The sequence below is a fragment of the Pezoporus wallicus genome, unplaced genomic scaffold (genome assembly GCF_028554395.1).
Source record: "Pezoporus wallicus isolate ANWC-B61680 ecotype Strahan unplaced genomic scaffold, APGP_CSIRO_Pwel_v1 contig_3365, whole genome shotgun sequence".
Taxonomy (NCBI): Eukaryota; Metazoa; Chordata; class Aves; order Psittaciformes; family Psittacidae; genus Pezoporus; species Pezoporus wallicus.
In genome coordinates this window covers 5,785,595-5,809,959 of record NW_026640883.1, presented here as the reverse complement: position 1 = coordinate 5,809,959, position 24,365 = coordinate 5,785,595, and the positions used below count along the sequence as shown (strand labels likewise).

Below are 24,365 nucleotides of genomic sequence, written 5' to 3'. Positions count from 1 at the left end.
TTTTTTCCTTTTAGGTAAAATATCATCAAAGATATGAAAAAGAGATCAAGGGAAAAGCCACCCATACAGCTGGAACAGATGCTACTATTGCAAGGGAGCACATAGATCAATATGGCCAGGTATGCAACATCTGAGAGATACCCACGCTGATGTTGACCATTGCTGAAGACTCTAGAAACTACAGCGAGACCTATTTTCACTTTGCATTTCTGTATGAAAATGTAAGGTCTGAAAGGAAGGCATGGTGTGCAACAGCACCGTGCTCTGAATGTGTGATATATTTTGCCACTGGGATTTACAAGATGAGACTGCAGGGTGCATACACTGTCACTGCATGATCCTTATGGTAGGGTCATTCAAAAAGGTAAGCCCTACCTTGGCAAATTTTATCTGTGTACATGTATGCACTGTACATTTCTATTGTGGTATTGTTACATCTCACACTGAAATGTGTTTACTTGTGGAAAATGTCCAATTCCATGTGAAAGAAAATGTAAATTCAGTTAGGAGAAAAACTGAAAGGGCTGTGAAATGATAGGTAGCAAGTTAGTAGACGGATGAGCATCTTTTCCCTTGCAAGTGTTTTTAGAAATCTTAGAAACTTTGCAGCTCTAAATATGTGAGAATAGCGCTGAAGATCATACATGTCCTCTTAGATTTCAGAGCATCTGAAAAAATAGTCTTGGGTGCTTGACAAGTTGTAGTTCTGTATTTGTGGAACCAATTAGGCTTTAGTTCTGTTTTGGTCTGTGGCATTCATTTTGCCTTTGTTTCATTTTTAAGGGAATTAAATTATTTTTGTGGTCTCCCAAAATGCATTCAATTAAATTAGGAAAATAGTACAGCTAAATAGTACTGAATACAGCTGAAGGGAATTTGAAAGGAATTGAATAGTGGTTTTGTATAAACAAAACTATATGGTTAGTCTCAGGTTTTTCATTCTTACTCTTCATGAGACCCACATATTTTGGAGAAATGAATGAAAAGAACTATATTGTCCTAAGATATTCGGTATTTTATGTTTCTTCCCTTGTGTCCAAACCTATATCTTGTAATGTGTGAAAATCAAACCGTTCTTGAGGAATATGCGTTTGAAATATGTAGCAATGAAGCCTTCTATCTTTTGAACTACTACAAGTTTTAGTAAGAATAAACAAGTAAAATTAATTTAAAAAAGCACCAGTTGCATTTTCAAGCGTTATAGAATGCTCCTCTCTTTAGAATTAAGGGTTCTTTTTCTTTGAAAGTATCTTTGAAAATTCAGTCACAGACTTCAGATTTTATTTGAGTTTTAATCTGCATAGATTGGATTTTGATATTCTTATTCAAATAAAATAGAGCCACTGAAATTAATGGATCTTTCTGAGTGAAGCATGACTTAACACAGGTAAAGGGGTTAGATTTCTAACTGTCAAGATCATAGGGGCACATCGTACCAATGTATATATGACATGAGACAATTTAAGGAACATTCCTATAAAGTTTCCTGTGTGCTGGGCACCTGTTTTGTTCATGTTTTAAAATCTTATAAGTGGCTAAAATTAATTCTCTGGAACTTTGAAAGTACTATTTTGTGATATGAGCAGTACTAGAAAGGATTTGAGAAAGAAGAGAAAGAAAATGGCAAGCTGCTGTGAAGAATTCAGACTCATGAATGGCATTTTAAGAAACTAACTCAGCTCATTAGTGATGGCTATTTTTTATTTTCTATGTCTGTTTATAGAATAATTTAGATGTGATAACTGTAATTGCACCACACTGGTCACAATACATGACCTATCTTACCATGTAACATTGATGGTGCATAAAGTGACCTACAGTGGGTTTTTTTTGCATTGAGAAGTCACAAGAGAGATACCCCAGATATTTATAGTCCTTTCTATCTGTGCTCTCCATGACATTCTTGGCATGCCACACATTCTTTTTTTCATTTAAACTAGCTGTTTACGACAAAGGATTTACAAAAGATTTCAGAGAAGACACATTACACTGTATCTTACTTGTTTGTATACTTACCCTATTCTCTCCAGATCTTGACATAGAAAGCTTTAGGACGGTCATTAGGTATTACCATTTTAAAAAAAGCTTCTATCAAATTGTCAAACATAAAATAATCTATTGATGGATTTAAGAGTATTAATTCAGCAATAATTGTTTTTTTTTAAATCAAGCAAATGGAATTTTGTGACTTTGTTCCCTAAGGTGTTTTGCTCCCACTTTAATAGCTAGATATGTCTGCTTCATTAATGAATCCTTTGTCAAAATATATCACTGCACTAGAGGAATAGTGTTTTTGATCAGCTATGATGTGAGATATGGCTACGGAGAGATCAAGAGCCTTCTGTTCACATCACAATGAAAGGCTGACCTTATGCTAAATTCGGAAAGTTTAAGCAAATTTTCTGGCTGTCTAAACACTTAGGTGTGTTTAGAGTTTTACAAGGAAATGTATTGATGAAGAGAACGGATAGCAGATACCATCTCTGTATGAACTGTGTATTACTGTATACTTGAATGCTATCTTGACCTCATCTAATTGCTACCTGAATTTGTCTTGCAATGCAACACAAGTAATGTTGCAGGCACAGTTAATCTAATGGGTGATTTAATTTTCTTTTTCATAAAAAAAGAAAGTAAAAATGAGGCAATGAACTTTCCTTCTAACAAGGACTGTGGGGCTTATGAAATCACCCATGGCCTCACCTGCTCGTGTATGATGAGTAAACACTCATACATTTTTCTATACATTTCTGCTCATGTATGATGAATAAACACTCATACATTTTTCTATATATAATCTTCAGGATTATATGGATGAGTTTGAAGAACGCAGAGGGAAAGGAAGCTTTCCTGCTATGATCACTCCAGCTTATCAAAATGCCAAGAAAGCAAATGAATTGGCAAGTGATGTAAGTGTGAAACCTGAATCAATACAATTCATAAACAATTAAAAACAGCAGTTTGTCAGAGCAGTGCCTGGAAGGAGAATGCTAAAATTACACTTGAGAAGTAAACAACAATGACATTTCACTGCATTGCTGGGAACTGGATGCCTCAAGGGATTAATAATATCCATTAATACAAGAGGACACAGCTCCAACTTGCATGAGGGGAGAGATGGATGTAGCAGCTAATGGGGATCCCTACTGTTAGGTTAACCCTCCTGGCAAATCTGCACCTGTATTATTAATGAAACCTTCAACTGCCTTAATCATCCTGTGGACTACTGTGGTATTCCCAGTAGTGAATAAATGGAGGATGAATGAGCTGAACTGGTTTTGATATTTTGATGTATCATGCCTCTAGCACAAAACAAGTCATATGGAGAAAAAGAAACCATAGAGTATGACACTGTCACTTCACAAGACTGAGCTTATTTCTAGGCTGGGGATTTTCAGTTCTGGGTGCTAAGCTAAAGAATTGGCAAGGAAGGTGGTGATGTGTGATTCTTGCATGCAGCCCATGGATTAAAGAGCCTCAGTCCTATTTGTGGTGTCCATCGTGTGCAGTGACAAAAACTGGGTCAGTCTGTAGGTCACTACACTGTGGCTGCTGTGAAGGGTTCCTGCTAGTGACAACCTATGTAGTATGGACAGTTATCCCCTGTGGGGCTGTCTGGGCTGATGGGCTGAGGCTGTTTTCTGTTTAGTCTTTCGGCATGTACTAGCCTGTACTAGACGCTAGCGGTAAATAGCTTCAACCAGTCACTAGCCAAGAATCGACTAGTTATTTGTTCAAGCTATAAACCACTAGTGCTGTTCAATCTATGTAAAAATTGGATTCTAAAAATTGCTGTCTAGTGAAGTGTCTTGATAGGGATTGTTGGGGCTGTGACTTTATATGAGGTTTATTTCAGGAACAACTTGCAGTGTTTCAGCTTAGCAAGTTCAATTTGCTTATCAAGGCCCACCTCATGAAGCCAGTCTAAATAGCAATGGTGAAAAGGTAGACATCTATTTTATAATTTTTCCTACTTTTTTTTTTTTAGATAAAATACAAGAAAGATCTTTCCAAGATGAAAGGTGCAGCTCACTTTCACTCCCTAACAGCTGAAGACAACTTAGCCCTTAAGCAAGCCCAAAGTGTTAACAAGCTTGTCAGTGAGGTAAGGGGTTCAGTCGATCTGTTAACAAGTTAATGCAGCTCATACAAACATTTGTGTCTGATAGGTAAGTACTACAAATGTTGTTCTTATTGCCCTGAATGTAACAAACATGATCTGTGTGTAACTCAGTAAAAGGAAAGAAAGGTGTAAAAGCAGATCTTCATGTGCTGTTATCTGACACTTCCAATGTTTTGTATGGAAGTATGGGGAAACTAACCTCAGAAAAGTAATCCTAATTCTGGCTACATTAAGAATATAAATTGAAAAAAAAACACCCTGAATTGTGCTCTTAATGTCCTGTGAAGCTATAAACATAAATGCTTTAGGATAACTTGGGTGTGTTAGGATGCTTAGAGCATTTCAAAGAAGGTTCTACTAGTAATCAGGAAGTAACACCAACAGCCAAAATTTGTACCATTCTGTTAATGCAGGTTTCTCTTTTCTTCCATCATGTGAAAGACTGTGAATTACTCCTAATGCATTCTTCTGCTTGGCAAGAGAAGATTGCTAGGGAATTCTCAGTAGATTCTGAATTATTAATTTATTTATAGTGTCATATCAGCTATAAAGATATTAATAAATGTGAGTTTCTAGAGATTTCCCCATGGCAGTTTAAAAACTTATACTCTTGAGATGTCAAAATATAAAACCTTCAATAATGAAAAACCCCTGGAAGCAGGACTGGAAGGGGCCTCCTGGGCCAGTGATTCCTGGCTCCTGCTGTTTCGGCACAGTATCGTATAATCCTTTTCTTCTAATTTCTAGCCTGCATTTATTCCTGTCCACTTTATTACTACTGTGCTTTGTGCCAGCATTGCCCTTTAGTTTAAAAAGTTCTGCCTGCATGATTGCCTTTCTGAGATGTTTACAAACGGATATAATTTTCTTCTCTCTGCCTTTATTTTCCTAGACTAAGCAAGCCAAATTCTCCTCCTCTCTCACAGTCTTTCATTGCAGCTGTTAGAGGCTGAGTGTGTGTTCCTTAAACAGGAATGACTGTAAGAGTACATAAGTTCTTGATGAGGTCTTGCTGGATCCTGGTACATAGCACATGCACTTTCCAGTGCCTGCTCAAAAGTCTCCTCTTGCTTCCGCCTTGGACTACATTTACCTTTTTGATGGCTGTGTTACTTTGTCATCTTACCATCTGTCTGTGGTCAGCCTACAGATGAACAGTTTTCTCTTTCTTAGTCCTTCCAGGTGATGAGCTCTTAGAGCTGAAATTTTTATGATTCCCCCCTACATGCATTAAGCTGTACATTGCTGAATTTAGTCATATTTCCATTACAACCCCCTTTAATATCACCCTCAACATTCCTACTTCAGAGTAAGGTACTTAATGGAAATATTAAACCAGTTCTGTATTTAAACTTACTCTGGAGAATTCTGCTGGTAAGCTTCCCCCTGGTCAATCCTTCATGGTGGAAAACACCCATTGCTTTTTTTGCTTTCATTTACTCCACACTCACCGTAAAATTCCTTCATAGATCCTTAGTTTTGTTAATGATTTTCCTCATGGCACTGTCTCATACACTTTGCTGAGGTCCAAATGGATGAAATTTATTGCATACCTTTTGTCTATAAAGCAAGAACTGAGTATATGAAAATCATATTAATTTTTATCATATGCCATCTCATGAAAGCCATGTATCAAAATCTCTGAACAGTGGGTCTGGCTGATGAAAAGTGTGTGTACGAACTTGACAGAGCATGTTAAGGTTTTACTGTATCTACCCCTTGTGCATTTTTGTCACTAAGGTGGAGTATAAGAAGGATCTTGAAAATAACAGAGGCTACAGCATGAACTACTGTGATACTCCACAATTCAAGAATGTGAGCAAGATCTCAAAATTCACCAGTGATGTAAGTTTCCAGTACCTCATGTTATCCTGACAGATAACTGGGGCTCATTTTTGTAGGATTATGAAAAGAGTATTGCAATATATGGAAGAGAGGTTGCTAATCTAGGGAAGTAGCTGCCAGTTGTTACTGTTATCTATTCTAATTATTACTCATTTAATTTTGTATACCCATTTCCTGACTGGAAAGGTAAGCAGAAGATTCTTTACCAGAGTTAATGTCAGAGAGGAACATGTTTACTGTGTGGAAGTAATCAATGTTAATAATTGCACCACATGATACTCAAGTATAATTTTTACACTGCTTCCTACCGTTCTCTGAAATCTAGGAGGAGTAAATCTTTTGCCACATGCATGAGACGGTTGAGTGGTTTATCTAGTCAAATTCCTTCCTCTGGGCTTCATGAAAGCTGCACCAAAACGGTCCAGTTTTGGTAGATGTTTATAATTTCATTTGTTAATGTACAAATAATGCTTCCATGCAATTTAATTCTAGTATCTGTTTCTGATGAAAAAAATATGCAGCAATAGAATGTGGAGGTATCTCCTTTATGTGGCATCCAGGTGATATGAAGAGCATGTAAGTGGCATCTTGTGAAATAGGAAACTCATAGAGGGTTTTAAGTTTTGTTTATTAAAGTACCAAGGTTGTGATGGACTCATAAGTTTCTGTAATGGTGCAACACTAGCAGACCGCAGCTGTAATCATTTGTTTCACTGCTGTATCATACGGAAACTCATATTAAAAATAGGTATATTTTATCAGAGTATTTTTGCTATGTTTTATACAGCTTAAATACAAAGAAACCTACCAGAACCAGATGAAAGGTCATTATGTGGGTATTGGCATGGACAGGCGAATGCTACATGCCATGAAGGTTGGCAGCTTGGCAAGCAATGTAAGTCTTTATTAATCGCGCTTGTATAGCTGTTGCTTTCTTATCTTTTTTTTTTTTTCCAGTATTAAGTTGATAAAAACTTTAGATCATATTGTATTGAGGATCTAAAGGATAGGTATGTTGAGAAAAGGAGAAATTGTAGAAACCTTTTTGTACTGATTTATAGCTCACTGTGTGGAAGAAGTTAAAATAAGCAAATTCAGTTATCTGGCAACATACTGCGCTCCTTCAGTTTTCTTTGACATCAGTAGGATGCTGAAGGTTTCTTGCCACCACCCCCAGGGTCAGACCTCTGCTGAAAAAACAGTCTTTAATGAAGATTTCTGGATTCCAATTTAATTTACTGGGTTAGTCAAGAAGCTATTTCATTACATACCATTCCTTCAAGTATATTATTTACAAATCTGTAAGAAGCTTGAGAACTAAGCAGAAAGATAAAAGAAATGTGTCATAGGTGGAAGTTAAGTTAATGCTCCCACTGTTGGCATTGGATTAATTGAGGAGCTGAAAAAGAATCAATTAGTGGCTAAACTATGCAAATAATTTCATTTTCTTTGTCACTCATGACATTGAACTTACTTTGTTTTCTGCATTTAATATTAATATTATTGTTTCTCCTTTCCTCTTGACTGATAATTATTCACGCAAATGACAGCTTAAAAAAAAAAGATGATTTTTTTTTTTTCTCCCTGTGTTTCAGATAGCCTATAAGTCTGATTACAAACATGATGGTGTTGACTACAATTACCCAGCTACTCTCACTCCTTCGTATCAGACAACAAGGAAGTTGGTCCCTTTGAAAGATGTAAATAATATTTTCCTATGACTTACATGGCTCATCCTGTCCCTGTAGGAGAGCTTGTGATAGATTGCATGTGTCAAATGATGATTTAATCATGGGAGCAAACAGCTAGTGATAACAAAGTTAAAGCAAAAAAAGTGCAGGGAGTCAAGGGAGCTCAGAGGAATAGAAAGTGCTGCCACCTCCTGTCATTGGCTTCAGTTCAACACAGGTTGTACACTGATGTGAAATGAGTGAGCTCTGACCTATCCCTAGTTTGTGTTGCAAAACATCTCACCATCCTGGACAGCTTCATCAGCAGCATCAAGCAATGAAAGGATGAGGAGACGTAAATAGGCTTCTTGTCCTTTGTGAGTTCCCTGAAGATAGGTGTTCCCCTTTGAAGGGGAACTAATTGGTCACATACAAACAGGAGCAAATTGGTCACATAACCTTCCTTATACCTGTGATCTGTGTGAGAGAGGTGCCCTCTGTGCTTGGGGTTGAGTTACTGATGGAACAATATGAAGAAATTTATGTACTGCTGTGGTTATATGAGCTCTACAGCCTGATAAAGATAAAAATAGTCCAAGTGATGGTTAAGAATATTGGTTTTATAGGAATGCTTTTGAGGACCATCTGAAACTGCAACTTTTTAAGAATTAGTTGTTTTGAAGGAGAGGGGTTATAAATGAGGTTCATTTTCAAAGTGAGATACAAACTGTAATCTTAGACTAGGAAATTTTTAGAGCATTAACTCACATCTCATCCAAGAGATCCTGATGTTTTCCTCACCTCAACTTAGTTATGGTTTAAGTCATGATTTATCTAGAATATTAGCTAATAAACCTTTGTCTACTCATTCTCTCATTTTCTGGTCTGGCCATTTCTTCCTTTATTAAATCTTTTTATTTTATCTTAAATTAGGTAAACTACAGGCAAAGCATAGACAAGCTGAAGTACAGCTCTGTTGCCAGCACTCCACAAATCGCTCAAGCCAAAATAAATGCGCAGCAGCTCAGTGATGTAAGTTCTGTCATCATTAACCACCATTGTTTGTTACAATTATGAGATAGTTCTATTTCATATCTCTTGTAGCATTCATGTGTTTTTATTCTTGATAGTTCATCTACAGATTTACAACCAAAACAAGGATAAAAATTGAGTTAAATCCTTTCAAAAAATGTGGGAAGCATACCAGTAGACGTTATATTTTCCTCCATTTTGATATTTGTATTAGTTTTTCTTCTGTGTATTTATTGATGCATGTTTTTGATATTTTCTACTTACAGATAATCAGTAACTATTCTATTTATAGAATATTTAATCTACTTCCTACTACCTAAGTAAAAGTTACAATTGCCTTATTGCCCTCATATTTATGTCAGCCATATCTACAAGTGTATCTACAACATAGCACTAATAGCCTGAAATTTAAGGGCAGTTAATTAATCTAACTCATATTTTGGGTAAGTTAAAAATAACTGAGTTTGTTGTTGACTTTTTCAATATATGGCAGCTGAACTACCGAGCCCAGTATGAGAAGACAAAAACAAACTACACTCTACCTCAGGATGTACCTCAGTTAGTCAAAGCGAAAGCAAATGCTGAGTTATACAGTGAGGTAAGTCACATGGTGTGGAAGTGTTGTTACTCATGATGCTGTTAATAGAAATGAATATAGAAATGATGATACTATTTCTGGAAGCATTTATCATTTATCTTTGGTCTTCACTAAACAGCATGAAACGTGGTATAGATATTCTGGTGTAGGTAGAGATACTATCTCAAGTACAGTGAAACCACTAGACTTTTTCAGACAATTTGACTTTGTTTAGTAAATCAGTGTTCACTTCACAACTTCACAATACCACTGAGGTGGTATTTATATGAAGAAGCAAAAGCAACATTTGCGTAGTTATGATAACTTGAAGCTTACTGAAGTCAGTGGGAAGAAACACAGTGACTTCAGTGAACTTGGATCAAGCTCACTCTTGCTGCCATTCAGAATTCATGACAATATACATTGATTTACTTTGACACCTGGGTGTTAAAATCAAGAACTTACAGGAAAAGTTTAAATTCTATTTCATTTTTAAAGTTTTTTTTTCAGGCCTCCATTGTTGTAGGTAGTTTTGGAGGGAAAAAAGCTCAACAAGACAAAGAAGTACAAAACCTCCAGTCTTATTACTGGTGTAACTGTTATTTTTGAAACAGTTTCATAATTTCTCGTGGTTGTGAGTTGGCATTACTGCAAGTGTTCATAACTGTTTTTCCCCTAAGTTTTATTTGAGTTGCATTAGTGGAGTCTTATGGAGCAACACTCTGTGGCTGTAATGTGCTGGGATGCATGCTCATTGTTAGATGCTAGTAACATGTTGCTGTCTTTCTTTTCTCAGATTAAGTACAAAGAAGGCTGGGAGAAGAGTAAGGGCCAGGGTTTTGTAATGAAACTTGATTCTCTGCCTCTACTTGCTGCCAAAGCTTCAAGGGATCTTGCCAGTGATGTATGTTATATTTAATTACCTAGGAATTATTCTTTATATAAGTTGTTATAGAACAGGGAAATGGAGCTTAACTCACTTCATCTGAATTTTAAAGTCCTACATTTGGCTGTCCATCTTTCTCAATGGCTGGTGAACAGTTGGAAACTTGCTCAGACTGCTATGAAACTTCACTCTCTGAAAATTGTTTTTTTCTAAATACAAGTGTACAGAAGGAAGCAAAACAAACCCCTTTAGTAAAATTCAGTGTTTTGAATTGTTTAAAGCCTCAAAAATGATGTTATCATCACCTGCAAAGGGAATGCATGTTTCTTTAGTTTGCTGCTTTAACATAAATACATGTATCTAAAAAAATTTCCAAACACTTTTTAAACAACTTATCTCATGCCTGTGGAGAGGCAAAAAAAGAATAAACTTCTTCTGCAAGTGGGAAGTGTTTGGCAATGATGGTGATTCCAAAATCCCACCTCATTAAGAAAATAAAATTTTTCATTCCTTGCTTGTTTTTACTTGATTGATTCTTTATCTTTTGCTTTAAAAACCAAATAATTTAGCTAATCAGCTTATAAGTATATCCACCTCATAGGAATGAGCCTGAAGGAATTAAGTTAAAGGCAACATAAATGAGACCAACCTTGCACTTTGGGAGTTTCTTAGAAAGCCTGGGAAATCTGAAGTGACAGCGTGAGAATCAGACTAAACCGTTCTAAATTTTGACCATCCAAAATGCCAGTGAAAACCATATTACTTATCTTTTAGGTAATTGGAAACATTCTTTGACTGAAACTATTTTTTTTTTACAGATTAAATATAAAGAAGAATATGAAAAAACAAAAGGAAAAGCAATTGGAGCCAAAGATTCGAGACTTTTACACTCTCTGAAGGTGGCCAAGATGAGTAGTGAGGTAAATTATTTATTTCTCTGAGTCAGAAGGTGTTATTCATAATTGTGAATCTTTCAGCAACAGTATGCAATCTACCACTGTTACTGCTTTCACTATAAGAAATTCTTGGAAACTTTTAACAAGACAAAGGTTGGTTTCCTTCCTCTGTCTGTGGCTCTGCAATGCTTGCACAGTATTTTTGTTCTCTTAGGGAATTTTGAGCTGGTGCTGTCCTTATTTTGGGGCAGGAAAATAACATCCTATAAAACCCCTAGTATAAACACTTCTACGTGGAACTTTAAAGCAGATTAAAGTTTTTTTAAAAGTCATATGTACTATAATAGAGAAGATGTTTCCAGAGTTTGCCATCTGTTTTGTGGATCCCTTATAGGACTCAAACAAAAGTGGAAATTTAAGATAGCTTTGACTTTGCAGTGCACTGGTGCAGACAACTTGTTTTCATTTCTTCTATTTCTAGATTGCCTACAAAAAAGATTTTGAGGAGAGTAAGACCCATTTCCATCTGCCTATGGATATGATAAACCTGAGACATGCTAAGAAGGCCCAGGAGCTTGCTAGTGACTTAGATTATCGAAAGAGACTGCATGAATACACAGTGGTTCCAGAAGACATGAAGACAAAATGGGCAAAGAAGGCCTATGGTCTCCAAAGTGATGTAAGATGATGTATACTCAGCTTAACTGAGTTAAGCTAATTATAAGCAGCATGAATGTTTATAGACTTTTTAAGTTTGACATTAATTCTCATTCATACAATGCTGTTTGATTACACGATGACTTATTTTATATGTCTTTGCAATGCCTTTGAAACTGGAAAGGGTGCAAATGTTCACATGCAAAAATTTTACATGTGTTCCACATGCCAATAAATGTCATTTTCCTCTACAGCTTCGATATAGGTTAGATCTGATGTGGATGAAAGGAGCTGGGTGTATCACAGAAGGAAGTCTTAATATACAACAAGCCAAAAAAGCAGGAGATTTGGTCAGTGAGGTAAGAAAAGTACTCAGGCTTCTGTCTGTTGTTTACTCAAAGGTTTACGTGCACTTATTCCACTAGATTATGTGGAATAGGTAAGTAATTCCTAATATGGAAAACCTGAGAAATGGAAGAACTGATGGATGTCATTTAGTTTTTCGACAGTTTAGGAGATCCTAGGTTAGAGGTTAAAAATATGTTTCCCATTATATGATTATTGTGTCAAGTTTGTGAGGCAGAAGAGCCCATAATTGTGCTTCCACTTCTATTCATTCACCTGCTCATTTTGCAGAGTGGCATTGGAAGGATTTAGAGTTTCTATGACATGTGCTACAGGAAGTGCATAGAGTTTTAAGGAGCAGTGTTGAAAAATCGGATGTTTGTTAGCCATGTGTGGAGTTTCCTTGCTTTTTGGCAAATAAAGGATATGACTTTATTGGCAGCTTCAGCTTGTGCTACTTTTCATTGCTTTCACTTGGTTTTGCACTGCCGTTAGCCTTCTGGAAGTACACTTCCTCAGCTGCTTAGCTATGGTTCAATCATCTCACTAGAGCTAGGAAAACTAGAGGACATATAGAAGAATACATTAGGGGAAGTTTGACAAGAAGGATAAAATTCCACTTAAGGCTGGGGGAAGGAACAGAAGCCAGTTAGTTACTGGAGATCACACTCTTTAATACATTGGGTCTCTGACATCCTCTCACTACTCCTGCGAGGGGAAAAAATACATCTGAGAAACAGAAGAAGAGCAGCTACTCTCAGATCTACTGTCTTGCTAGGGATAGACTGACATCTGCTGCTGTCGTGTGCTGTGGTAATAATCACTTCCACAAATATTTAATCCATAATGATCTGCCTTTTCATTCTAGTGCTGCATAAGGCCAAGAGATGGCTGACAGTCACCTGAACTGGAGACTGGTGGATAGTATTTTAGAGATCTCTATTGCCATGCAGAGCCTGGCATTTTGTCATTTCTTTGCAGAATGTCACTATATTGTGTTCCATGCAATGTGACAAAACATGCTGTTTTTAATCTGCCTCCCTTCCTTCCAGGTTCCTAAAATAAAGGGATGAGCACCTCTTTGAAGTGCTGCATGCTTTTTTAACTTCTATTTTGTGTTCCCATAGCAGAGACACAGCATAAATTGATCTGTTCACCCATCAGTTCAAACAGAAGGATTTCTCTACTGAAATGCCAGATAATGAAAAAATGCATTTACGCCCTTCCTAGGTGGAATGCCCCACTTCATGGTTGAACTGTTAGAATAAGAATTTGACTAAAGTATACAAGAAATATGCTTGATCTCCCCTATCATACTGTGGTCTTGAAATAAGGTGCTGAATTTCCTTCTACTGTCTCAAAGATAGAGAGAAATACTTAGCTTGCTCTCAAATGAGTGATACAGAAGACTGAGGCAGAGGCACTGATACAAAACAGGCCTGATCCAAAGCCTGATGAAGTTAGTGGAAGTTTTCCATTCACTTACGTGTGTTTCAAATATAAAACAAAAAGTAAGATGGGATAAAGGTAAGGGCAATCTTGTTTACCAAAGTAGAAACATTAGTCTCTATGCAAATTTGTCCATTCAAATAAATCTTATATAGGTATTGGTGCCAGAAGATGAATGAAGCACAATTTGTCTTCCCCACATCCAAGACTTGAGCCTTGTGGAGTCCTCTCACAGCCGTTGCTCCCAGGAAGGCTTGACTGCAGTGTCTGCACTGAGCTCTGCTTTGAAAAGAGCTGGGAGATGGGGGAAGATTCTGAATTTAAGTTACCTTCAGGACACTGAAATTGCCCCTTCTAATTTAATTGATAATTTAGAAGTATGTTAGCAACTTAAAAATACCTCAGTAACATGTTCAGTGATTTTGATAACTCATGCATATGCTTCAGAGGTCTCACATAAGAAAACAAGATGGCAATATTGATCCTGTAGCTTATGAGCTCTCTTGGGTCCTGACTTGCCGCACCAGGTTTGTGAAGGATACTCACTGGTTGGTGTGCAACCTAGATCTTGTAAGAAATTTAGCTTGTACATCTGGCACCAAAGAGTGTCCATGCTTGCAGTGTCAGCAACAGTACATTTGCAATATTCTTGCACTACCCTTCTCACCTTGGAAATACTAGTAGCTATATACAGTAATATAACAGTACAATATATATAAAGTATACAATACTGGGTAGTATTTGGAATCTTATGTTGTTGATACCTTGCTAAAATTGTCTTGGAATTTACAGGGGAACTTTGGCTCTATCAGTCATGTATTTTTTGAAAGTGCTACATTTTTCTTGGGAATGTAAATATTGTCGAAACTTTTGCGTAACCTGCTGTAATTTGATGCAGAAAAAGTACAGACAGAAGGCTGATGCTCTGAAGTTCACCAGTGTGGCTGACAGTTCTCAGATCAAGCATGCCAAGAAAAGCCAGGAACTGCAAAGTGATGTGAGTCCTTGACTGAATTTGTCTCTTTGCAAGTAACTTATAATGTGGTCATTCCTGAGATACAAACACTGGGGTGGTGGGTGGAAGAAAATGTGAAATTTCTTGGATTTATTTTCAAGAGTTTTTATTTCTTTGATGAATTCTCTCATTAAATTCTCTGAACTAGAACAATAACAACAAAAATCAAATGCCAGTGGGAGTGGAAATGGACAAGCAAGGCTTCTCATGAATGATGTCAAAGGCTGGGGATGCCTCTGCAAGGCAGTCTTGGTGATAGGCTGAATTTAAGTATGGCTGAAATTCATTCATGAGAGGATACCTGGCTATTCCTGAGGCATTAATGTTATCTGCATGAAAACTGGTTATCCATGAAGTAGCAAAAGTGAGGATGGAAGCTGTAGGAGAATCACAGTATTCCTAACTGATCCTCAGGCAATGCTTCAAAGCAAGGTAGACATTAGCTCAGGGACTGATGCACATTCATCCCAGGCTCTGTGTTTCTCTCCACTGAGGGCCCTGTCAGACTACCTCAGGTTATATCAGCCTTGTTAGACAACACATTCTTCAGCTGTGGCTGTTAAAGTGCTTTACTTATTTTACTGAAGTACTTTACTTTTTGATTCTGTAATTCTGTGATTTAGTAGAATGCTCAAATAGCCATATTTTCCCAACTGAGTGCCTTCAGAATACTCCCTATTCTTTCTTGGGGTGGGCCACACTGGCAGGTGGGATAGGATAGGATATTTCAGTATGAAGGGACCTACAATGGTCAGATGTGCAACTGCCTGACTACTTCAGGGCTGAGATGGTACTTCAGAGCTCCCTGGCAGGACTTAGATGACAGGAACTGACTTGTAAGTTTCCAAAAGGAGAGGAACCTGTTGTTATAATTGCTGGCCAACTAATTTTGGAACAGTAGTGACTTGACAGGCCTTTTTAAAGTTACATTTCATATGTTGTACCTTGAAATGAAGATGCTGTCAGCTTCTCGGCTGTTATGTGAATGAAGCATTACTGCTTCTTGAGTAGTCCTTTTCAGGCAGCTACCATGTTTCCTTTTTTTGATCTTCTACATCAGTAAAAACACAGCACTTAGTTGGGTGAGCATTGTGTGTCTCAAATATGACACCAGATTGAATCAGAGGAGAACACTGGTCTCCTGACTCCCATTATTTATCTCCTGTGTACTGGACAACACTGCCTTTCTTTGTGTGTGTGTAAGTCCGAATAGTAGCCATGGATTTAGATCTTTATAGTAGGGACATTTCTTACCCCCCTTTCTTTGAGATGTAAGAAATACAACGCTTTGTGAAATGGGCATCTTTTTGCATCTTTTCAACAGCTCCTCCAACAGCTTCATGGCCTTCTGAAACAGTAGTTTATTTCTCTGTTGATGTTGCTCTGGGATATAAAATGGAGATGTTTGCTGCTTGGATCATAAAAAGGTCCTTGATATTTTCATTCAAAGTTGGAACGTTAGTCCTCACTGGAGTATTATGTCAGCAATTACATTTAGGTCACAAACTTTTTCTGCAGATTCAGTTGCATGGTGTTCTTCATTTCATGCCTAAAATTCACTATTTCTGTGCCCTATTAAAGACTACCCAAAAAGTAGCTGCAGTTTAATATTGGATGAAAGTATTCTTGCATACATTTTGTACAGACTATGAATTGCTGACAGCTTTATAGTCCATTAAGTAGCTAACTTTAGGAAAGAGAATTAAAGTATCATGATACATATTTTGTTTCACTGCTTCCATGAATAATTGGTCAACCCGACTCTGTGGGTCAGCTTTTAAATTCATATTTGCAAAAAAAGTCATGATGCTAAAGTCACCAAATAAATTAACCCTAACAAATCCCATAATATTTGGGGTGTTTTAATCAATATTCCTTCAGTATTAAATGTGGACTACTGCTTGTTAAACCATGCTTTGCTTTCTGTGGACAGGTTGCCTACAGGTCAGGAAAAGAGCAATATCTTCATCAGTACACCATCAGCAAAGATGATCCCGTCTTTCTGCTGGCCAAAGCAAATGCTGCCAATATCAGTGAGGTACTGTGTAAGATATAGATTTGGTTTAACTCCTGTGAATAGTTACAGCTGCTGTTGTAATGTTTGTTCTGTTGGTGAAAGTTAGATTTTTTTTCTCTGTAAAGATCCAAATGTTTTAGCTATAAAAACTTTATATCTAAATTTAATTACTTTCTCTTAATTAAATACTAGTCACATCTGCTGTTCTGAAGACTTGTCACCTTTGGAGTTTGAAGCTGTGTATTTTCCACATGCTTCCAGATGAATGGCATACTGACAATTTCACTGGAAGCAGTGAGATAATGGGGTTACAGTACCCACAGTATCCAGTTACATTATGTCAGTGAAGACACCATATCTCTTCTTTAAATATATGGTTGCTGGACATGGAGTGCTTGCTGGTCTGATGTTATTTGAGAGCTTTCACTGTGACTATAGAACAAACAGAATATATTGATAATAATAAAGAGTCTGTGTTATTGTCATCTCTTTAGAAACTCTACAAGAGTAGCTGGGAGAAGCAGAAGGAAAAAGGATTCATGCTTCATCTGGATGCTTTGTCATTCTTGACAGCTAAGGCAAAGAGGGATCTGGCAAGTGATGTGAGTATGGACTCCATCAGCCTTCTTTCTTTACAGGACAGCTGACAATCCAGGTTGCTACCAGAGTGTTGGGATGTGTCACATATGTCTCAGTGCCCTAAGCCACCCTCAATTGATTTGTGCTAAGGAGCAATGCAGGAGTTGACTGGGTGATTGGCATTCTGTAATTAGTCAGAAGGCTTGCTGTGAGCAATTCAGGAGTTTTCCCCCGCATGCTGACTGTGGTTTTCTATTCTCATTTTGACCTGAGGGTGAATTTTAGAACTCAAAATGAAGTGGAAATCTCCTGTGAAACATCATAACTTAGTACATCTATGCTTGGCCAGAAAATTCCCAAATGAACTTTCTGACCTCAGTGCGTAGAGAATGTTGTTTTTCCTAGAAAGAAACAAAAAGAAAAGAGTTCTTAAAGCTTTTTGTGAACATATTATTATTGAGAAAGGGTTTATTCTTTACAAACACTTACTAATTTCTAAATCATTACAGTTCTTTTTTACAAACGGACTTCTTAGTTGCTTGTGTCAAGGACTGAGCATGTCACAGTACTGATAGACCATTGCTTTACTGCTAGCAGAGCTGTCAGTTTGGCAACTTAGATCAATAACTTGTGGTCTATTTTTTTTCTTCACAGATTAAATATAAGGAAGGTTATGAGAAGATGAAGGGTAAGCTGGTTGGAGTAAAGGCTGTGGAGGAAGATTCACAGATGGCTCATTCCCTTCAAATGTCAAAGTTGCAGAGTGATCTGGAGTACAGGAAGGGATTTGAGGACACAAAGAATCAGTTCCATGTCTCCATGGATATGGTTAACCTTGTCCATGCCAAAAAGGCTCAGAATCTGGCCACAGATAAAGGGTACAGGACAGCTCTCCATCACTACACAGCCCTGCCTACTGACATGAAAGTGGCATGGGCCAAATGGGCCTATGGATTGCAGAGTGACGTAAGTCCTGCTCTTAATATATTTCAGTGGTCCTTCATTCAACCCATGCAGACACTTAGGGCTGAGTTTATTCAGATATTTATGCTTGTAATGCCACAATATTTATGCACCTAATATTTCAACTATTAAGCAGTTAATATTAAACTGGTAAATATTAACCATGTATTTGCTCAAAAGATATATGTAGTGCAAAAGGTGTGCAGTTTTGAGGAGAATTATGATCCTGTTTTATGATCATGGCTTCTTAGAATCATAGAATCGTTAGGGTTGGAAAGGACCTTAAGATCATCTAGTTCCAACCCCCCTGCCGTGGGCAGGGACACCTTACGCTTCTTCAAAGTCTACTTCAAATGTTAATAAAACAGTAGGGTTTGTATATGATGTACATTAATTTTTTTTACCTAATATGCAGGGTGGTTAAATAATGTATAGTGATAAAATTGGTGATAAAATTTCATACAGGTTACATGCTCAGCTGTAACCATCAGCTAAACTGTCTAATACTGTAAATGGTTACTCTAAGTTAGACCTTACATTCTGAGGTTTTAAGTTAGAACATTTCAAGGGGACTAAGTTAGGTATCTGTACAGGTCTTGTTGAGGTATAACCACTGAAACCCATCTGGCTTCTTTGAGAAAGGTGGCTCTAGTACTTGTATAAGATTTTTGGAATTCAGTAGACTGTTGGTAGGAGAGATTTCGTGAGGAAAATGAGAAATACTCCTGTACACTTCCTCCTTAGAAACACGTGGAAAGTGAAAAACTAGATGCTTTCCCTCCGGTTTAACAAAATGATAGGGATTGGGAAATACTAAATATCATTTTCTTCTCATTGCAAATCATTAATGATGTTTTAAACAGTGCACTGTGCGCAATAAAACTGAAGTTTTTGCCACATGAGGTTAAAAATTACAAATGACAGTAAAGTGTAGACCACTTCTAAAAACTACCTTGTGCAGCATACTGCACAAGAGCTGGCAAGTCCTGATACTTATATTTCATTCTGAATTTTATTTTTTGCTTCCCTTGCAACTGTACAATAGTGAATAAAACAAAAGCAGGCACTAATTTGACTTGGTTGTTGTCCCTGAGATGTCTGAATCCTTTAATGGCATTTTAAGTGTATGAACACCAACAATAGTGTTTTTTCTTTTTCTTTGTCAGAACCGATACAGAGCAGATTTGAACTGGATGAAAGGAGCTGGATGGATAGCCACTGGGTCATTAAATGTGGAGCAGGCTAAGAAGGCAAGAGAACTCATTAGTGAGGTGAGATTTCATGACAGCATGTAACAGAATTTGCTGCATAATGCGTGCAAAATGTCTGTATAAAATTAAAATAATTTCCACTCAAAGGGGAAAGAAAAAGGCACAGCACATGAAAGCCCTCAAAACCAGGGATAGGACTGGTAATTAGAGGGAAACCAGATACCAAACACACACCAGTAGGAGTCCATATAGCCTTTGCAAAAACAAAGTAGGTGACAAATGATATTATGAATAATAATGGCAATCAAACAGTGCTCAATTGATACCCACTAGCCTACCTTTTTAATGAAGCAAAACAGTAGAGATGATGAAAAGATCCAGTCATTGGACCCAGGACCTTCTTTTGTAACAGATACACGTTCCTTCTTGTTCCTTTTTCATATATATTCATGCTAGCTATTGATATTCATATAGATATCTCTGTCTGTAGCTATCTATCGGCCCAAGTAGTTTTCATCCTTATTTCTCCTTATAACTAATATGACTTATAGGATAAGGCAAACTCTAGAATCCTTCGTACCAGTCCCATGAGACTTTCTAAGGGCTGATGGAAATGGTTAAAAGGTCCATAGTATTCTGTTTCTGTTGTCTTATAGGAAGTCCTACTGTCCGAATGCGCTGCAGTAGGAGACTGAATCCTGTGATTTTTTAGATAACCATGGGTAATGCAGGAATCATCTGTCCATTCACTCAGTGAGAATAACAGTATAGCCACTAGTGTAGTGGCTTGGAAAATGTGGTCATCCTTTCACATCTGCTGATTGCAAACACAATTTTTTTTCCCATGTAATCACATACAGTGAAGAATGATGGGGTTTTTAGGCACAATAAATTTGATTCTCAGCTAGTGTCAAGCAAGGTAGATTCATAAAAGCTAGTACAGCAATGCTGGCTGGAATAGTAACTCTGAATCTGTAGAGGTATACGATTTTAATGTTATAGTAGTGAAAACTTCCAGGTAGAAATATGACCTGCTAGGTTGTCCATCTTAACCTTTTTGTGAGTGCCAAATAATTTTAGATGGCTACGAGCCTCCTCCTTTCTTACATACACACAGTGACTAGCACTTGTAGTACTGCTAAAAAGCAATTGCCAGAATATATCTAAGTTTTGTGTAGACATGTTCTGGTCAACTCTTGTTTGTCTCTAAATCTGATCAGAATTAAGAATAAACCACTTTTGTCCCCAGTTAAACTTAGAAGGATTGCTCATTTTTAAGGGATTGCTTTCTGAAATGAAACATTGCTCATAAGCTTGTAATACCTTGGAAGAGTTAATGTGGTTTATGGGTATTTTGAGTTCCCAAAGAATCAAGATGTTACCTCAGATAGATAATCTTCTGTGGATCATAGCTCAATGTAAAGGATGACATGCCTTTAGACTCAAACACTGAGATAGAAACAATTTCCAGAGGACTTATGAACACATTTATTGACTTGGGAGTTCATCACAGGCATTGGGAAAATTCAGTATGCGCTATTTGGAGAAGAGATAAGAGTATTGATGGGTTTAGGACAGCTAACGCAGGAAGGGAAGCATTTAGAGACCTGGCCATGTAGAAAAAGTGACATTTTGCCATCAAACAGCCTTCATCTTAATTATGTACGTATAACAAGATCTCTCAGAAACTACTATGGGTCCTTTCAAGCAAGCAGAATTAATATAATTATCTAGAAGATACACCAAAACAATTAGGCATAGTGTTAATGGCTGCACAGATTTGCTGTAAATGTAAGGAGGAAACCTAAACCCTGGAACAGTAAATTAAATGGTTGCCATTATTAACGCACTACAAATGTATATGATCACTTGCTTAAAGAAACTGTCAATAAAAAATATAATCAGTCATACTGTATTTGAAATAATCTGAAAAAGATTTTAAAATCCTGAGTTCTGGAGAACTTAGGTAGGCAAAATCCAATTTTGAAATGTTTTCCTTATATTTAGGGAGAAATACTTTAATATTAATCGGCAAAAGGTTATTGTTAAATTGAAACAAATATTAATCTGAAGGTACCTAGGACATAAAGCTGAGGAAAGAGGAATAATAATTATGTTCACAAATTCACTCTAATCTCCAGCAACCTATGATTTTTCTCTTTCAAATAGCATGAAAGAGCAGCACAAAATTCACAGCTTTGATCTTTTTCTGCTCAACAGAAGAAGTACCGTCAGCATCCATATGCTTTGAAGTTTACCAGTATTAAAGACACTCCTGAGATGATCCAGGCTAGAATTAGTTATAACCAGGCTGTGGATGTAAGTTATAATGTATATACATTATGATTATAAGAGTGGTATCCTCTTTGAACGACCCGATTGAAGCACTGGCTTTCTCTCTCTTTCTTTCTCTGAGATTATCCTTGGGAACCATGAAACTTCTGTGTTCTGGTGCGGTGCATCTCACAAAAAGCATGCTTCTAACTTGGAATGGGAAGTCATAGAGATGCCAGTAAAATGAATGGGAGTTTCATGTAAAAAAAGGGCTTTCTGTCCAATTGGCTTTTTTTTTCCAGAAGTAAAATTTAAAAGTAAGACTGACCTTTGGCTCTTCAGAGTCTTTTGGTCTCTTGAAATTCATTGAGGAAGAACACATTTGGGGTCCTTTCCCCTTTTCAAACAGATCTTTCAGATTTCAGTTTCTGCATGTTCTTTCAAAACAAAATGTAAGGCAGCATGACAAGGAAATAAAAATAAATAATTTCAAGCTGTCATCCCGCTGAGAGAGAAATCCAGGAGGGGAAACCTGAAAGAGAAGAATTGAGGCTGTTTGGTGTTTAAACATGTTTATTTTTAATAGAAGAGCGATTTAAAAATATTGTAGACTTAACTGGGATAATGCAGAAGTGAATAGTAAGCAAAAGTCACTCAAAAAAGACAAGTTTCAAACATGAGAGGATGTTTTATTTTGAAAATAGATATTTTTAAAGTGAAGAAGAAGATGAAAGACTTTGTGTAAAACACATGCTATTGTAATACTTACAGTGTCTATGCCTTTGGTGTAATTAATAAGATCCAAAAGGCTTACATCTCAGGCAGGATAAATATAAGTCATTTTGTTCTGCTGTGCCACAGTCAAAATCAGTCTGCTGCTCTACTTCACACATGGAGTTCTCATTAATTTTCCTCTTCTGGAGTTGTAATAGAAGTGGGTCTACTTGCTAAAGAAAGTGGCAGCAGGGTGAAATGGAGAGTTTCATTCTGATTTCAAACCTTCACGCAGAAATTACAGCCTGGGAATGGCAAGTCAGGTGGTCAAGACATGGGTCATATCTAAGGGCAAATCAAATAGTGGTGATGTGTGCTCATCTGAAATTATGGTGTCAGTGTAAGAAGAAACTAAACTGGGAAAGAGAGATAATGTGAAAGAGGTGAACCGTGCATAGCCAGTTTAGGGGAAGTTCCAGTTAACTGCGTAGAACTCCTCTCATCTGTCTGCAGACATCCAAAAGCTAGCTAGTCCTGGGCCAACCCTATATTCTTCCTCCAAGAACTGATATGAATAGCTCATATAAACACCTGTTTTATGATGGGATCACTCACCATTCTGAGTATTTTTATTCTCCTGCTGTTGACTGTTGAGCACCCCCTTGCAACTAGCTCTGGAACTAAATTTGGAGTACTTGCACAGCTAATTACCATTATATTTATCTGCTAAAAATTAACAACTTTGGAGAGATGTGTTTGGGGAACTTCAACTCCCCATGTTTCTGTGGAATTTCAGAGTTTTCGTAGGCCACTTATGGCTGTACATCCTTAACAGCTGTTGTTTATGCTCCTTCTCCCTATTCATGTATGTTGGAAGTCTTATCAAATTAGTATTCAGATATCTGAATTTTCCTATCTATTGGTTTATACACTCAAAGGAGTCCCTCTCTAGCAGACTCTAGCTGATAGGTGAATCAGACTCAAAGCTTTTTGAATACTTTTTGACTGATAAATTTGCCTTTATCTGTTAATGCTGCTGTCACTTTTTTTTAGTCTTTGCTTTCCATAGACCTATTTGTCAATGTTTTTGTCTGTGAACAATATGCATGTAAGTACTTGCTACTGAAATTCATCTCTACTTGCAGAGGCTGTACAAGGAGCATGGAGAGAGTGTTAAGCATCGGTATACACCCACAACAGATCTTCCTGAAATCCTTCAGGCCAAATTAAATGCTATGAATATCAGTGAGGTATAAATCTGACCTTTAATATTTTAAAGGGAAGTGAAAAAGTTGATAGTGCTTTGCTGTTAGTCTTTCACAGGAAACCAAACTAAGTTTCTTTCCTTTCCCTAGTATATGATCATTCTATGGTCTAAAGGTTTCTGAAGTAATATGAGAAATCAAACTTCTCTTAACTTAGATTAAGAACAAATCTTAATTTTTATAATGGACATTTTTAATGTGACTATTCCTGTTGTATATTGATCATTTATGTTAGCCCTCTGTGTTGGAGTAGAATGAAACTAATGTGGTAACATTGCTAGGATAGCAATAGCATTGCTGTTATCAACCGTCTGAACAGCAACTCTTCTTTATATCCGTTCTGTATTTCCTAGATTCGCTATAAGGAGTCCTGGCAAAAGATGAAAGATGGTGGCTATCAACTGAAACTTGATGCCATTCCCTTCCAGGCAGCAAAGGCTTCGGGTGAAATCATAAGTGATGTATGTGAACTTACTGCTGATATTGTCCAGTAGGATATGTCAGTCACTCCAGACTGTTTCTGCCCTGCTGAGTGACACTTGATGGAAACAGCATGTCCTGATAACTCTACATCTGGGAGACATGTGGCCTTGGTCTAGTTAGTTGTGCTTTTGAATGTGCAACCACAATGAAGCGTTACTGGTAACTAAGCAAAGGAAGGTTTGCAAAAGCAAACATCCCCTAGCAAAAGTTGACTAACTTATCTGCTGTGACTGGACAATCACAGGGATTTTTCAGGGGCTGTCAGCCACTGTTAGCTAGGCAAGCTTTGGAAGAGATTGCTTATTCAGGAAGTTCTACTCTTCAGGGTTTGTCTTGAGTGTCCTTTAAAGGTTGTAGAGATATA

The 24,365-nt window shown here is 37.2% G+C and overlaps 1 protein-coding gene across 3 annotated transcripts in view; it reads left to right on the top strand.

The window, feature by feature from the left end:
* The window catches only part of NRAP (nebulin related anchoring protein), a 49,222-nt gene that overhangs the window by 9,371 nt on the left and 15,486 nt on the right, over positions 1–24,365 (top strand). For 2 of the 3 annotated variants that reach the window (XM_057420952.1, XM_057420951.1), the window contains exons 9-28: positions 15–119; positions 2,805–2,909; positions 3,989–4,105; positions 5,864–5,968; positions 6,756–6,863; positions 7,564–7,668; positions 8,572–8,670; positions 9,164–9,268; positions 10,044–10,151; positions 10,952–11,053; positions 11,511–11,708; positions 11,941–12,045; positions 14,379–14,477; positions 16,429–16,533; positions 17,007–17,114; positions 17,746–18,057; positions 19,221–19,325; positions 21,486–21,584; positions 23,399–23,503; positions 23,872–23,979. In XM_057420952.1, the coding sequence (XP_057276935.1) occupies positions 15–119; positions 2,805–2,909; positions 3,989–4,105; positions 5,864–5,968; positions 6,756–6,863; positions 7,564–7,668; positions 8,572–8,670; positions 9,164–9,268; positions 10,044–10,151; positions 10,952–11,053; positions 11,511–11,708; positions 11,941–12,045; positions 14,379–14,477; positions 16,429–16,533; positions 17,007–17,114; positions 17,746–18,057; positions 19,221–19,325; positions 21,486–21,584; positions 23,399–23,503; positions 23,872–23,979 (2,403 nt within the window). The remainder of the gene's footprint in view (positions 1–14; positions 120–2,804; positions 2,910–3,988; positions 4,106–5,863; positions 5,969–6,755; positions 6,864–7,563; positions 7,669–8,571; positions 8,671–9,163; positions 9,269–10,043; positions 10,152–10,951; positions 11,054–11,510; positions 11,709–11,940; positions 12,046–14,378; positions 14,478–16,428; positions 16,534–17,006; positions 17,115–17,745; positions 18,058–19,220; positions 19,326–21,485; positions 21,585–23,398; positions 23,504–23,871; positions 23,980–24,365) is intronic. The other variant, XM_057420953.1, reaches the window with a different exon arrangement.